This window comes from Scyliorhinus torazame, chromosome 9, assembly GCF_047496885.1.
Source record: "Scyliorhinus torazame isolate Kashiwa2021f chromosome 9, sScyTor2.1, whole genome shotgun sequence".
Taxonomy (NCBI): domain Eukaryota; kingdom Metazoa; phylum Chordata; class Chondrichthyes; order Carcharhiniformes; family Scyliorhinidae; genus Scyliorhinus; species Scyliorhinus torazame.
In genome coordinates, this window is record NC_092715.1 from 230,718,451 (window position 1) to 230,735,675 (window position 17,225).

Below are 17,225 nucleotides of genomic sequence, written 5' to 3' on the forward strand. Positions count from 1 at the left end.
ACCCCACCCACCCCACCCGTATGCACCCCCCCCCCCCCCCATTGCCGATCTACCTGCGGCACAACGGGCCGGGCTCACACAGTTGCGGGTGGACGCGTGTCTATCGCAGGCCATGGAGGATGATGACAACCCGCCCTGCGGTGAGCTCCTGGCTCTACATCGTTGGACTATGTCTGACCCATGGCCACAGTACCACCATCCACCCGGACCATCCCTGCATGCGGCTGTGACACTGCAGCGCATGGTCCCGTCCTCTGCCCGGGGGATGTTGATGGCGGCCCAGGGGGAAGGGGGCAGACTCACCTGGGGCTGAGGTAAGACCACCCCTCACACACACACTTGCGCTCAACGTACATGACACCCCCGCACACTTTGGACAGAGCACAAAGGCAGCTTCGGTAGGTGTAACATTGACTTTAATAACCAAAGGAGTTCATGCACATGCCCTAGCCCCTAAAACTCATCTGTGCCCTGCACCCGTGCCAACTTACTCAGTGTCTAATTGTTTGGCCTTACGGGCCCTTTGACTACGCCTACGTGGTTCCCCAGACGGTACAGCAGAACTGGAGGTGGACTCCTGTGATTCCTGCCCTCTGACACTGGATCCCTTTGGCGGCCGTTTCCTGGGGCGTCCTGGCCTAGATGGGCCAGGCTGCGGCCCGGGAGACTGGGATGGTGAGCTGCCAGCCTGTCCTGCCCGTTGCCCACCCGATGCACCTGGGACGGAAGGGGGGGAGTCCGAGGTGTCGCGGTGTACCGGGACCTCCCCTACAGAGGGAGCCGGGACGGACCACACCACCTCCTCCTCCCTCGGGGTGCCCGATGGCCCCCAGGCCTCTACATGGGTGGGGGATGCGAACGGACTGGCCATCCGACGCCCCCCCGACATCTGGCGTTGCCAGTCCTGGAGGCCCGTGCTGGTATCGACAGGGGTCTGCAGGTTTGCAGCCATGGAGCCCAGGGGGTTGGCAAACCCTGTCTGTGACAGTGCGACGCCGGCTCGCACATGGCCACTGGCGCCGATGCCCTCAGCGATGGCCTGCAGAGACTGGGCCATGGCCTGCTGAGACTGGGCCATGGCCTGCAGAGACTGGGCTATGGCGTTGAGCGCCTCTGCCATCTGGCGCTGGCACTGGCTCATGGCCTCCTGTGAGAGGGCAGCCATTTCCTGGGCCACAGACGCCGCCTGCACGGAAGGCCCCAGGCCTCGCAAACCGTTCCCCATGTCTGACACCGTCGCACCCATTGCCTCCATCGCGGACGCCACCCGTGCGGTGTCGACCTGGGTGGCACGCATGACCGGCACCATTCCCAGCTCCTGGACGCGGGTGGACTCCTCCACTTGCGACCGCAGCAGCCGCAAGCCGCCCGTCACCCTCTTCGCTCGTCTCCGGGTCGGTGGTTGCATCGGATCTATGTGTGGGTGTGGTAACTGCAGGAACCCGGGATCCATCTGGGCGGCAAATGGTCGCTTGGCCTGGGCTGCCCTCCGACCGCCCGGTCCCTCTGCTGCTCCTACCTCCACCTGCTGTACCGGGACGGCTGTGTTGTGCGCACCAGTGAGTGTACCAGACGCCTCATCACTAAAGTGCCCAACCGTGGTGAGTGTTTCTGCGATGGTGGAGGGTGTTGGTGACAGCAGTGGTGTTGTGTCGTGCTCTTCGTCCCACTCTGAGTCCATGGCACTTTGGGGTGGGGGTTCGTCTCCACCCATCCACTCTGAGTCACTGTCCGGTATTTCGTCTTCCTGGGTAGTGCTGTCCCGGGTAGTGGTGTCCTGGGTAGTGGTGTCCTGGGTAGTGGTGTCCTGGCTCGGATGTGACGGGGGCCTGTGGCTGCCTCCCTCGTCGCTGGGTGGTCGCTCCCGCACGTGACGGGGGTGTCGTCTCCCTGTTGCTCCAGGTCTCTCCGTCTCCCGTGGTGTGCGAGGGGCATCCTGCGGGCGTCGCATGCTGGAGGGTCCGGGTCTCTCCGTCTCCCTTGGAGTGCGAGGGGCATCCTGCGGGCGTCGCATGCTGGAGGGTCCGGGTCTCTCCGTCTCCCGTGGTCTCCGAGGGGCATCCTGCGGGCGTCGCATGCTGGAGGGTGCGGGTCTCTCCGTCTCCTGTGGTCTCCGAGGGGCATCCTGCGGGCGGTCTGCATCTGCGGGGATGGGTGCCTGGACGTTTGGTCCTGCGATACACAATGAAGCATGCATGGTTAGACATCAGGCAGTGATCAGGTGATACGGGGGAGGGGGATATAGGGGAGGGGGGATATGGGGACGGGCTGTCGGTGGCTCACTTGCTAGTACGCCCCCGACCTCTGCATCAGCAACCTCCCGGTCCTCAGGTCCGCCAGCCAGTTCCAGGGCCCTTTCCTCGTGTACGGTCAGTGGCCTCTCATCAGCGGGCCCTCCTCCAGTCCTCACATGCTCCCTATTGTTGTGTGCGCGCTTCTCCTGTGGGGGGGGGGGGGCAGGGGTAAAAGGCAACAGTGTTAGGCAGGTATATGAATGCACGCCATCGGTTGCGCGTGCATTGCAGAGGTTAAGGTTAGGGCTGGATTCACTTGGGGATATGGGGGAGGGGGGATATGGGGGATATGGGGGAGGGGGGATATGGGGAGGGGGGATATGGGGAGGGGGGGATATGGGGGAGGGGGGGATATGGGGGAGAGGGGATATGGGGGAGGGGGGATATGGGGGGATATGGGGGATATGGGGGAGGGGGGATATGGGGGAGGGGGGATATGGGGGAGGGGGGGATATGGGGGAGGGGGGATATGGAGGAGGGGGGATATGGGGGAGGGGGGATATAGGGGAGGGGGGATATGGGGGAGGGGGGATATGGGGAGGGGGGGATATAGGGGAGGCTCACCCTGCCTGCTCTGACGAGGTCGTTCACCTTCTTGTGGCACTGGGTGCCTGTCCGTGGTGTCAGGGCCACAGCGGTGACGGCCTCTGCCACCTCCCTCCACAGACGCCGGCTGTGGCATGGGGCAACTCTGCGGCCGTGCCCGGGATACAGGGCGTCCCTCCTCTGCTCCACCGCGTCCAGGAGCGCCTCCACATCGCGTGACTCGAACCTCGGGGCTGAGCGACGGCCAGCCATCCAGCCGGGTGTTGCGGTCGGGTGTTCTGGTCGGGAGGGGGGGAGCAGCGCGGCCTTATGAGCCGTCACGCCATGCAGCGCGTATGACGCTGCACGGCATGAACCACTGCGCAAGCGCGGATCCCGTTACGTCGCTGCTAGCCCATTTCGGGCCGGAGACTATCGACCCATTTTTCCGACGTGACGCAAGTCGGATTTGCGCCGTTTTTTGCGCCAATCGGCGGACTTTCCGCCGATAACGGAGAATTTCGCCCCTGATGTTAGAATTTCACACTTTAAGAATATTTGCTTAATTTCCCATGTAACAAGATTCAAGTTAATTCTTATTTGTTCATGGGATATGGGCAGCACCGACGCACATTTATTGGCCATCCCCGATTGCCCTTCAGAAGATAGCAACGGCTGCAACCCGTGTGGTGTAGGAACACCTTCAGTGCTGTTAGACAGTGAGTGTGAGTATTTTGTCCTAGCGACAGTGAAAGCATAGCGATATATTTCCAAATCAGAATGGTGTGTGGCTTGGAAAGAAAGTTGCAGGTGTGGCATGGTGGCACTACGGTTAGCACTGCTGCATCACAGTTTCAGAGACCCGGGTTCAATACCAGCCTTAGGTGACTGCCTGTACGGAGTTTGCACTTTCTCCCCGTGTCTGCGTCGGTTTCCTCCGGGTGCTGCGGTTTCCTCCCACAGTCCAAGGATGTGCAGGTTAGGTGGATTGGCAATGATAAAATGCCCCTCAGTGTCCAAAAGGTTAGGTGGGTTATGGGGTTAGGGTGGAGGCGTTGGTTGCTCTTTTCAAGAGCCGGTGCAAACTCGATGGGCCAAATGGCACTGTAGTAATTCTATTCTTTTCTATGTTTGTGTTCCCATACACCTGTTGGCCTTGTTCTCCTTGGTGATACAGGTCTGAGGTTTTGAAGATGCAACATTTCCTAATATCCAATGTGCATACTCTGAGGATATATGTTGGATGGCGTAGCCCTTAAGTCGGAGTACAGTGCTATTGGAGAATTATTTCCTTTAAGGCTTGAGAGCGATATAAGTTGTGTCAAAATTGTCTTGATCTTGCCCTCACTGTGCGGGGTCCATATTTCCATTTTTAAATGAACTGTTAGCTTCACTTAAATATGTCTCTGCTGGAGTATCCCACGGCCCGCGATCGAAACCCCGCACCTGGGGAAAACTTGCCGTTTAGCACTGGTGTCCATAAACATAGACCAGGCATAATGGCATTGGTGGGGTCTCCCAGGTGATCAGAGGCCTAGGGTGGCCAGGCTTTGAACACGGTGGTAGCCTGGAATCCCTGATGCCACCTTGGCACTGTCATGGTGTCAGGACAGGCAACAAGCCCAAGAGTGCCCTGCTGTTTTGAGGTGGGGTGAGGGAGGGCTTGACGACTTCCTGATCAGTAGGTTGGGGGGGTTCCCCGAGGCCGCGGTGGGGTGTCGAGAGATCGGGCGGCATTTAAAAATGGTGCCCGATCTCTTCCTGCACTGATGAGCGCAGGAAGTGAGGTTAGCACAGCCCCGGTGGGGCGTTCCCTGCAGAGGCCTCACAAAAAGACAAAATCCCGTTTGATAGCGGGGTCATTCTTGGCACTGCAATCTCCAAGAAGCAACCCGCTATTCGCACCCAAAACAGGACTTTTTTCCGTTAAATCACACACCTAATATAATTGTATGAGGCAGAAAGTTGACAACTATTAAAGAAAGTAAGAATTTTGGGGAGATATTGAAGACCCGCAAAGAGCTGGGCTTATTTTTTAGGAAGCTTTGGAAGGCACAGTAGGTTGTAGTAAGGAGAAGATGTTTTCAGCTGTAAACCATGGGCATAGTAATTGTCTGAACGGCAAACAGCAAAACTAACATTTGCTCGCTCTGAAAAATTATACTTGCAATTTTTCGACTTCATACCTGCTATGGAAAAGAAATGCCGCCATACACTGATCCTGTATTTCTGTGTTCTTTTTCACAGCCTAATAGTAGTGGCCAAGTAGTGGGCAAAGTGCCTGGTCATTTTACTTCAGTACTGGCTCCCTCACCTCATCATGGCATGTCCAGACCGGTGACCCTGGCCATGTCTTCAGACACTAAACCCATCACTACATCAACCGAAGGTGAGGCAACATCATCTCCATCATCCAGTAAGTACCATTAATATAGATGAGGTGTTATCCCTGCGATTATATCACTCTCCCCTCAAACCCTGATGCAAGAATAGAATTCACACTCCTGAGGTAAACCGAATAATATCTACAAAATTATTTTTCTCAGATTAAACACATTTTGTTGTACAGTTTTCTTTAAACTTGTGTGTTTATCTCTCATTTGCATTATTAAAACAGAACCTAAACTATGCAAACATTATAAAGAGGCAAGCATTTAAGAGAGCCAATTATGATTAATTCCCATGAATTGAGATGAATTTCAGAGAGGGCAGCTTATTTGACCATTAACATTTTGGTGCTTTCTAAACAATAGTCAGCATTGGACCAAGTTATAATTATACTTGAACTTTTGATTTTGCAGCATTAATAAATTATTGCAGCAAATTTGCTTTGTGACAGCTGCAGCCTACAGTTTAAACAGTGTTATAAGCTTTGATTGATCACAGCAAATTTCAAGAGAGCGACTCTCAGACTGTGCTAATGATGAAAATCAGATGTGCTGGAACGTGCTGGGATTGGCCATCTCTTTCCCAGGTCCTGTGGTTAAACTGCCACAGTGTGTTCTGTATCTCTCTCCCTGGGTGAAATTAACAAAGACTCGCTAATGTGTTTCGTGGGAGACTGTCAGCAATGAAATAGGAGAACAATGTCTTCTTTTGAGGAAACCTCTAGACAGCTGCGACTTGTGCACTAATTGATTTGCCGTGCCTTTGTAGCTTCTCAGCTGTTCAAACCCATGTCTGGTCACATGTAGACTACAGGTAGTTGTCCTGTGCCCAAGAATTAAAGGTGAGCGTACACTATGTCGCAACTATGTTTTTTTAATGTTTTAAAGTGCAGCACTTTTGTTGTGAGATTTAATGAGGCAATTCGACTGAAGTATTGAGTGTGTTGAGATTTGTAACACGTATATTTCTAAAAGGTTTTCTGATTCAAATTCAGTTACAAAAATAAATTTAGTACAGGACTGGAGCTTATACTTTGTGCTTAATTCCTTAAAGGAGATAGCCTAAAAGCAGCAATGCCCCCTCCAGTGAATAGCTGACCAGTACAGACCAGGAGAGACCCAGTTCATTCCCTGTCAGTGTTCAGTTAGCTGATCACATAGTTGTGGGGGAAAGGCCACACGAACGCATCAGGTTGTCCTGAGTTTTCCTCTTTGGGGAAATTAAACTTTCCCACGGCTGCTCCCCCTCATTGTTACTCAGTAAGTTCTGCTGTCACTGAGCACAAGTTGTGATACCCCTGTAGTTGAACAGACCGCCAACACTTCATAGTCAAATCTCACTCACTGATATTGGCTGCTTGGGAAAAGTACATGGCTATAGACTGTGCTCAAGGAAGGAGACAAGACTATCAGAAAAGAAAGCATCGAATTGGTGCAAAAATATAAAATTGTCTAGATTTTTGATTTATTTCCTGCTTACTAAACTTCTAAAATTTTCTCCCAAATTTCCGTTTAATTTCATCCATTGAAAAAAATTTCATTTTTTTACCCTGTTACACTCTGGGCAAGATTCTCTGGCCCTTCACGTCAGCAAGATCATCCGATCCCGACGGAGGCGACCCTTTACAGCGGTTTTCCTGGCAGCAGGATGGCTGAGCCGTAGGAAGCACCACAGACCTCGGCTGGACCGGGCAATCCAGCCGGCAGCCAATGGCGGGCCACCTCTGCAACCGGACCTCTTGTCTTTGAAAATTTAACTTTTTCCATTTTGAGCAGTTAAAGAGTAAATGTTACAAATTCACACTCAATGCACGGCATTGGTGAAATCAAATAATTGCTGACCTGTTGAAAAACTGTTTAAAAGACCGACAGCCCATAGGTTCTACTTGTTAACGTGGCCCATTTATTTTCTACCACTTTTACGTGGGGCCACACGAACGCATCTTGAAAGTTTACTGAAATATATAAAGATTGACGCAGCCAGTTCAAACTCGAAAGCTAGGTGAAGTTCAGAAAACAGAAACTAAACAAAGAATACGTGCATGAAAGAAAGGAAGTGGCCCATGCTGGCACCTTGCTCTCCCTTCTAATATATATTTAAATGGAGCAGACTTTCAAAAAACATGCAATGAAGCATTTCCACTTGAAAAGCACTTTGTTCAGTAGTTGCACAAATGCATTCTTCATCTTGATTACAAAACGGGTGCCATACCTCCCAATCCTCTCTGCCCTTAAAAAAAAAATTACAGCTGTCGGTTTTGTTCAGAATGTCGGTTTTCTCGAAAGAAGAAATGTTCCTTGTTTCACTCTGATGGTACTTATCCAGCAGTTAGCAGTAACTGTGACAGGCGATTCCTTTAACCTCCACAGGTTGGACTGCACTGTTCTCTGTGTACTGAAAGCGAAAAGCACTCTGTACACTGAAATTTGGAAATGCAATCTGACTATGGCAAAATCACGCATTGAAATATAGAGCATAGGTCAGTCTTGAGGTTTCAGCCATGTCACATTGTAATGGAACAAGATTCATTTTGTTAAACTAATGAGGGCAGCATTCATACGACATTCCACTAACTGTATTTTTTTGTGCACGTGTTAACTCATTAGAGAAAATGAATTGATGTCTCTAAAATATCTCCTGATAAGTGTATAGTAAAGAAAAAATTCTTTGCTAGTATTGCCAGAAATAACAGCTACACTATTATACCTGCAGCACTGTAAAAGACTTGGGTAGCACTGACTTAATCCACTTTTACAAAAATAGATTCTGCCCCCTTATTTGAAAGGTTTGCATGACGAAAATTTTGCTTTAATAATGCAATGGAAGGCTTAGATATTACATTGATGTTAGAAAAAACAAATCTAGTGCCTTGTGTCAAATTTCTATCTTTGTTTCCAATCAGCCTATACAGGTTCAGGTACGCCCCCAGCCAACCGACAGTTTGTTGGACTTAGCTCAAGGGACCCAGCCTTCCTCCACCAGCAGCAGGTGGGTACAATTCCTATCACTGTTTGGCTAATAGTTCCAGATCCATTACATTACTGCAGTGTCAATATTCTAAACCTTTGATGCCAGAGAACAGCAACTAATGGTATGAAATCAGGAGGAAAGGTTAATGTATCTCCTTCTTTTCAAACGATAACTGCCACCTTCCCAAAACACCATGGGATATTGTTTCCAACGTGAAGTTGAATTTGGCTTCCACTGGCTCACTATATTTCTAGGATAAGTAACAGTTCATGACGGCTTAATTGATCATGTGGTTATACTGTTCTACATTGGGCTGTGATGCTATGGGAGCCTTACTGTTTAAGTGTTGGGTGGCAGGTGAATGCTAAATATTGTGATCGGTCGAGGTCTTAAACATACAAACATTTTCAAATTGGATGTTTGTTCATCAGTTGGCACTCTTGTTGGATTTTAAAAGAAAAGGCAACGCCATTTCTCAGAATTAACCCTCCTTTTTACATCAGGTAGGCACGGCAGTAAATTAATTTATTTTGCTCGGCTCCCCTCTTTTGAGGGAAGTTCGATTTTGTGTGGAAAGTGGAACATTTCCATGAAGGGCTGCAGTATTAGCTATTCCCCATGAACCTATCAGCCTTCTTCCATTGAAGCGACATGTGATCTCAGTTGTCCACCCAAGAGTGATTTAAAAGTGAACTTGACTATTCACACCTGTTAATTATCAATTCGACATCCAGCAGCTGCACAGACTTTTACTGTCAATTTTCTAGTCCACGCTAAGGTCCCAGCGATCATTCCCTTCCATATTGTAAACAAACGTGTCATTGGTGACAGTGAGCTGGAGGAGAAAGATGCTCTTCTGAATTGGACATGCTTCAATCTTCACTTGGACTGTCACTGGAACGGAAGTCTATTTGTCACATTGCACACAATCTCTGCCCTCTGGTCAGCATTTGCAAAGCATGAATAAAAAATAAGGAGGGATGCGAGTCTGAGAGACATCCTAGATTACACATTACCTTTAAACATTGCTCCTTTGCTTAATCTCTCATAAATGTATGTGCTGTTTGGGTAATTATGGTTTTTGTACCACTTATGAAAGAAGAGCTGTCCATGACTTTGCTGAGACAACAGCCCCATCCCCTCTTAAATACTGAAGTCGTACTCAATTATCAATTAAATCTACATTTGTGTCATATTAGTGTGAGGCTTCAGTTTGGAGAGGGAATAACTCTATGAAGAGTTCACTGATTAACATCACATTCTATTAAAAAAATGAATAAGAGGACCAAAATGTAGAAGCTTTTTGAAGTATGGTTGAATAAAAATATCAGACTTCATAGGCCATGATAAATTGTGAAAGTATTATACTGTTGACGGCTTCAACATTAATTTGGCACTGAAGTGCACGTATGCATCCATGATTGCTTAACCAATATCTCTTTGCCAGAATAACATTCTGGATACTCATTTTGGAACTTCTGTGCCCAACCACAAAAACCACAAAGCAATAATTAGTGGTTTTGCCTCTCCATCCTTCTCTGTCATACTGATTGCAGTCACTCTCTGCATTTTCCCTTCTAATTTATTTGATTACATTTTCATTTAAACAATCTTTCAAAACAAAAATCATGCCCATCTAGATTTTGCCTTGTAATTTTCTCGGGCTGGATTTTTAATCCAGGATCGGGATACGGATAGTTCCAGGTCCCGACCCAGCATGATGTGCTTTAGATATAGCTCCTGCAATATTTAATGCTGCAGCTAATTAAAGTGCATGGAGAGGGCTTGCTGTTCAATCAAAAAAGACAGGAAATCAGGCCTCCTCCCACTGTCATTGGTTTTAACCCAGGCCCCCCCCCCCCCCCCCACATTACTCACCTGTTCCTGAACCCTCCTTGATAGGCTTCGGATCAAATATCGGCAGCAGTAGCTTCCCCTGTGATGCTGCCGACAGGAGAGATCCTGGTCTCTGATTGCCCGGGGTCCTTGATCTCGGGGCAAGGGCCTCTCTAAGTGCCTGAGTGGCACGAGATGGGGCGGGCCTTCTTCAAGAGAAGGGCTCGCCAGCTCTCCAGCCAAATGCCCGAGACTCGTGTCATCCCCACAACAATCCGCCCTACATTTAAAAAATAAATTTAGAGTACCCAATTTTTTTTTTTTCCAATTAAGGGGCAATTTAGCATGGCCAATCCACTTACTCTGCACATCTTTGGGTTGTGGGGGTGAAACCCACGCAGACACCGGGAGAATGTGCAGTGACCCAGAGCCGGGATTTGAACCCGGGTCCTCAGCGCCATAGGCAGCAATGCTAACCACTGTGCTACGTGCTGTCCCCAGTCCGCCCTACTTAATGAACCTACCCAGGTTACCACTGAAACAGTGATCTGTGCTTGTTCAGTACACGGTCTGCACGGTGCTCTAAGAGATGGCAATGCTACTGGAAGCCTCAACTCTTCCCACTTCTCACGCAGTGTCTCTCAAACATCCCTTCATTTGCAATATCACCTTTTTCCTCCGATGGATTCTACCAAATCAGGAACCATCCATGTTTCTTTTCTTCCTGCTGGAATTCCGGTAAGCATATTGGTGAAGAGCACATGGGGCGCGATTCTCCGACCCCCCGCCGGGTCGGAGAATCGGCGGGGGCTGGCGTGAAACCCGCCCCCGCCGTGTCCCGAATTCTCCGCCACCAGAGAATCGGCGGGGACGGGAATCACGCCACGCCGGTTGGCGGGCTCCCCCCCGACGATCCTCCCGCCCGCGATGGGCCGAAGTCCCGCCGCTGTCAACCCTCGCCAGCCGGCGGGATTGAACCACCTACCGTACCGGCGGGAGCAGACGGCGCGGGCGGGCTCCGGGGTCCTGGGGGTGGGGCGGGGCGATCTGGCCCTGAGGGGTGCCCCCACGGTGGCCTGGCCCACGATCGGGGCCCACCGATTGGCGGGCGGGCCTCTGCCGTGGGGGCACTCTTTTTCTTCCGCCTTCGCCATGGTCTCCACTATGGCGGAGGCGGAAGAGACCTCCTCCACTGCGCATGCGCGGGGATGCCGTGAGCGGCCGTTGACACTCCCGCGCATGCGTCGCCCGGTGAAGTCCTTTCAGCGCCGGCTGGCGTGGCGCCAAAGGCCTTTCCCGCCAAACGGCGGGGCGGACATCACTCCGGCGAGGGCCTAGCCCCTCAAGGTAAGGGCTTGGCCCCTAAAGGTGCGGAGAATTCCGCACCTTTGGGGCGGTGCGACGCCGGAGTGGTTCCCGCCACTCCATTACGCCGGATTCCCCCGCCCCTCCGGGTGGCGGAGAATCCTGGCCATGATTCATAGCACTGATTTTTTGTTCCCCAATGCTATCCAATGTGTTCTTGAACAAAAGTGATAGAATCTTATTTGATCATGTTCCCTCTAGAAGTATACTTCACTTGTGGAATTCAATGGATGGTCAGGCGTTTTACCTAAAAAGCCTTCCCATCAAATTTTAAAACATCGCGAACAAATCAATTCTTCTCGGAATATTATCGTAAATACCAAACACAAAGCAACTTTATAGTTGACATTGGAATTGCGGATAGCGATGAGGAGTGTCAAAGGATACAACTGGATTTAGATTGTTTGGAGACTTGGGCGGAGAGATGGCAGATGAAGTTTAATCCGGACAAATGTGAGGTAATGCATTTTGGAAGGTCTAATGCAGGTAGGGAATATACAGTGAATGGTAGAACCCTCAAGAGTATTGAAAGTCAAAGAGATCGAGGAGTACAGGTCCACAGGTCACTGAAAGGGGCAACACAGGTGGAGAAGGTAGTCAAGAAGGCATACTGCATGCTTGCCTTCATTGGCCGGGGCATTGAGTATAAGAATTGGCAAGTCATGTTGCAGCTGTATAGAACCTTAGTTGGGCCACACTTGGAGTATAATGTTCAATTCTGGTCGCCACACTACCAGAAGGATGTGGAGGCTTTAGAGAGGGTGCAGAAGAGATTTACCAGAATGTTGCCTGGTATGGAGGGCATTAGCTATGAGGAGCGGTTGAATAAACTCGGTTTGTTCTCACTGGAACGAAGGAGGTTGAGGGGCGACCTGATAGAGGTCTACAAAATTATGAGGGGCATAGACAGAGTGGATAGTCAGAGGCTTTTCCCCGGGGTAGAGGGGTCAATTACTAGGGGGCATAGGTTTAAGGTGAGAGGGGCAAGGTTTAGAGTAGATGTACGAGGCAAGTAGTTTACGCAGAGGGTAGTGGGTGCCTGGAACTCGCTACCGGAGGAGGTGGTGGAAGCAGGGACGATAGTGACACTTAAGGGGCATCTTGACAAATACATGAATAGGATGGGAATAGAGGGATACGGACCCAGGAAGTGTAGAAGATTGTAGTTTAGTCGGGCAGCATGGTCGGCACGGGCTTGGAGGGCCGAAGGGCCTGTTCCTGTGCTGTACATTTCTTTGTTTGTTTGTTTGTTCACACCAGTGGGATCTTCTGGTCCAGCTGATGGCGCCCCTCCACCACAGGTCCCCAGTGGCGTGGGTGAATTCAATGGGAAATGCCATTGACAGCGGCAGGACTAGAAGATCCTGCGGCCGCCTGCTGCCGACGAGAAACACGCCGCAGGGAGGCCAGAGAATCTCATCCCACATCTCATCACTGCAGCAGAATGCAAAGCCATTGGCCCGGACTCTCCGATCCGAGTTCCAAGCCCCGCCACCACTGCCAGCGAGAACGGAGAATTTGGCTCTCAGCCAAAACTCCTTTCTCTGCAAAGGGACCGGAAAATCCCAAACAGACAGAGAATTCCGGCCATCGAAGCAAGATCTCAAACCTCAATCAGTGAGTTCTCCGACTGAGTGCTGCTTGGAATGCACTTTTATTATCTATAGTAGCCATGGCAAATAGTCTCCAATCAACTTACAACCACCAAAAACAGGCACATTAAAAATATATTTCTATATTTCCCTCATACAATCAGCCAAGCCCCCAACCCAGCCCTACCTCCATCAAAAACGTGCAAGTTATTATTTTAATTAAAAAATTCAAATTTCAATGAACTTTTAATGGATTGAAGAGGCCTTTCTGGTGATGTACATTTCAGACACAATTAACTTCAGACACAATGGGCGGGATTCTCCGAAATGGAGGCAGAGTGTTCGCGCCGTCGAGGTTCATGATGGCGCGAAACGGCCCCTATCCCGACCGATTCAGGGCCCGATAATGGGCTAGGAGCGGCGCCACATCATTTACGCGTGCCAGTCCTTGCCGCCGCGTAAAGGCGGCGGCGCATACATGACGCGGCCGGGACCGCATAACTGGCGTCACCCGCGGATGCGTGGTTGCCGTCCTCTCCGAGTCCGCCCCGCAAGAAGATGTTTGACGGATCTTGCGGGGCTGCGGAAGAAAGGAGGTCCTCCTTCAGAGAGGACAGCCCGACGATCGCTGGGCACCGATCGCGGGCCAGACCCCATTTGAGGCCCCCCCGGTGCAGGATCCCGCCTCGCCCCCCCCGCAGGCCGCCCCCCCAGCGTTCCCGCGCTGTTCCCGCTGGCAGCGAACAGGTGTGGATGGCGCCGGGGGAACCCGCCGTTTTGGGCAGGCCGCTCGGCCCATCCGGCACTGAGAATCGCGGGGGTACCGGTGAATTGCCATTTTGGCTGTCTCGGGCAATTCACTGGACCGCGCCGTGCAAAACACGATTGTGCCGATCTGGCCGCTGCCGTGAATCGCGTGAGGGCGTCAGACCGGCGTGGCGGGAAAATTTGGCGACCCAGGCGATTCTCCAAAGCGGCGCGGGAGCGGAGAATCGCGCCCAATAACTTTATTAGCTATGACTGATTTCAACATTATAGTGAAATTTTCTAACATATCTAATCCTGGTGTTATCATACTACGGAACAATGAATCCAGTTACAATTTCACTGTAATTCCCTTCCATACTGTGGTGCCCTCTCAAGCAGAAAGATCCATCAGTTCAGAGGCTTATGCCTGTAGTTTTTAAAATTCTTGGTGGTCTTTACCAAGTTGCCCAAACTGGGTGGACAATCTTATGTCCAACACCAATCAGCGTGTGAAACAATATCACAATGTCCTGAATGCACAAACTTTAATTGAGGTCTATCCTATGTGTTGGCTTTTTTAAAAATTCCCAAGGGGAGAATCTAGAACTAAGAGCCACTGTTTAAAAAATAAAGGCTAGACCACTTAAAATGGAGATGAGGTGACATTTTTTCACTCAGAGGGTCATGAGTTTTTGGAACTTTCTTCATGAAAAGGAAGTGGAAGCAGAGTTTTTGAATATTTTTAAGGGTGAGGCGGATAGCTTCTTGGTAAGCAAGGGGACGATAACTTATTGGGGGTAGGCGGGGTGCAGATTTAAAGTTACTATCAGATCGCCGTGATCTTATTAAATGGTGAGTAGGCTCATGGGGCCGAATGGCTCCTTGTCCATGTGTAATTTCGATATTTAATCAAAAGAATACACAGAATGAAAATTGAACTGTGAAACCACTTTTATCAACGAACAACTTTAAAGGTTTTGTTTTGCATATGATCAATAGTGTCAGAATACATGAGCTAAAGCTTGTCTTTAAAGATAAAGTGAACAGAAATAAATTGAATGCTGACACTTGGTGATGCTCAAGGGGTTAACCTTTCTGGAATATTAACATGGATATGATTTACGAGAAAGCTTTTATTGCTCATCAGCTTCAAAGTGTTAGATACTTATTGCCTTGTACTTATGCAGCAAAAAAAAATGAATTGAATAAAAATAGAAAGTCAGGGTCAAAATAAATCCAAATATTCATCATTTTATATTAGCCAAGAATTTTTTAAAATGCTGATGGGGAGAATAAGCTGCACTGGGAAAAGGTTCTTTTAACACTAGCTATTTTAATAGATGGTGACCCTTAAAATAAATAGCGTTAGCTGTGTAACCTTTTCTCTTTGTTGTGGCTGCCTGCATTGTGATTTATATTTCTGTGGTATGATATCATACGACTATATGACTCTCTTATGATATGGCTCAGTGGCTTTAATGCCAAAAAAAACCTGGAATTTTTTTGCGGATGAATTGTGGACAGTTAAAGCCATTAGTGGGATAGCTGTGTCTCTTTACTGTCTCTACTACAACAATGTAATTTCAATAAAAATGTGTTCAAATGGTTTATAACAAGCGGAATTTAAGATTTTATGCATCATTTAGCTTCAGGAATGGAAGCTGTGTTGCTTTGAAATGCTTAACTGCCGTGATTTGCTAATTCTACGTGCAATAATCCTTAATTTTGAAAGTGCCATGCAGCTCCGAGCTACTAAAATTAGGTAGTAATGCTTTAACTAAATATACTGTGGCTGAAAATGTCAATTGGACAAATAATGTATAGAGAGTGTAAACGCTGCCTGCCATGTTCCTTTCATCAATTCATATTGAATAAAATTTCACTATTTGTCTAAACAAAGGTATGTGTGTTTCTATAGGGTCAATCTATTAACTTTGGATAACCATATGGGCTCATTTAGTGCTTTTGTATAGATATATTAGTCTCTGAAAAGCTGCTGTGTTGAATCTGGCACTTTGTTAGCAAAATAATGCAAACTTGTAGCAAAATGCATGGACAAAGAGAGGACATGGCTTATAGTTTTCTAACTGTTTTGAGTTCTTTCATCTGTCTGAATAAAGGGAGTCTGAATCTTGACGTGAACCTATAGTCATGGTCTCAGTCTGGCATCAGTGACTTGGTGGTTAATCAAGCAGCATGAGGTAGTTGGTGGCAGCTTGTTGCAATGGCTATGTATAACTAATTAGAGCACACAGAATGATCTGCCACACTGATCGAAACAGCAACAAGCAAAATCAGTACACTGCTTGCTCTGTCTGCATATGTAGTTAATTGGGCAGTCAGGTTAATGAGCAATTGTGCATTTGTAATGATTAGAAATGAATAACAGCCACACATTAAAAATCACAAGGAATCTAACAGGCCAATTGCACCAGAAGCACAGGTTAGCACATTTTTACAGTAAAATTACTGTACATTGACTTTAGGAATCACATTTGTTTCAAGACAGATTCAACTATGGAAATGGTAACAAGACACATACCATTCTTCCAAACTGTAGGAAATAATGTCAATATGTGTTTGTCCTCTCATGTTAGAAAGCATAGGAGTGATCCTTTTTAGTATGAAAAACCCTTCTCTGCCCTTTACTGCCTTTTTACATCGAAGGATTTTCCAAAGCCCCAAAAATACTTTTTGCCAAGACAAAACACTGTGAAAAATGGCTTACCTTATTTCTACTTGCTGCTTAATGTGTCTCCCTTTTGACCAGGAAAGTGAAATCTGTAGTAGTTAGAGAGCGGCACGGTAGCCCAATGGTTAGCACTGTTGCTTCACAGCGACAGGGACCCAGGTTCGATTCCCGGCTTGGGTCACTGTCTGTGTGGAGTTTGCTCGTTCTCGCATGGCTGCGTGAGTTTCCTGCTGTTAGGTAATTTGGGCATTCTGAATTCTCCCTCTGTGTACCCGAACTGCGCCGGAGTGTGGCGACTAGGGGATTTTCACAGTAACTTCTTTGCAGTGTTAATGTCAGCCTACTTGTGACAATAATAAAGATTATTATTATTACGAACACCTGAGAAGAACGTGGATAATGTATGAACCTGCTGGTGAAAGGGTTCATTTCTGCAATGCCCTGCTTAATTCAATAAAATGGAACACTTCTCAAATTTTCCGTGCAATCCGCTTTGCAAATGATAAGACCTCATAGTCTTTGCAAAGCCAACAGGATCATAGTAGATATTCCATCACTGGTGGATTTCAGAATGCACTTGGGTTGAAATCAGAATTATCTTGATCTATATAGTCCAGCAGGGAATGTTAAAGAGGATGTCATTTGCATTTGGCGGTAGGAATTTCAACATTCATTTTGCCAGTGTTGTTAATCGGCAGAGAAATATCTAGGTCAGAATAAATTAGCATTCCGAAAATTAAATTCGACTTCCTAATGGTCCCTCCTCTTGGTAAGAAAGACATTTTGAAATGGTTCCCCCAATAAACTGGGATTGAT

At 48.5% G+C, this 17,225-nt stretch overlaps 1 protein-coding gene across 11 annotated transcripts in view; it reads left to right on the forward strand.

Annotated features, from left to right (window-relative positions):
• The window catches only part of LOC140429759 (nuclear factor 1 B-type-like), a 967,235-nt gene that overhangs the window by 824,736 nt on the left and 125,274 nt on the right, over positions 1–17,225 (forward strand). For 8 of the 11 annotated variants that reach the window (XM_072517155.1, XM_072517149.1, XM_072517147.1 and 5 more), the window contains 2 exons: positions 5,067–5,235; positions 8,110–8,195. In XM_072517155.1, the coding sequence (XP_072373256.1) occupies positions 5,067–5,235; positions 8,110–8,195 (255 nt within the window). The remainder of the gene's footprint in view (positions 1–5,066; positions 5,236–8,109; positions 8,196–17,225) is intronic. The other 3 variants (XM_072517148.1, XM_072517158.1, XM_072517152.1) reach the window with 1 other exon arrangement.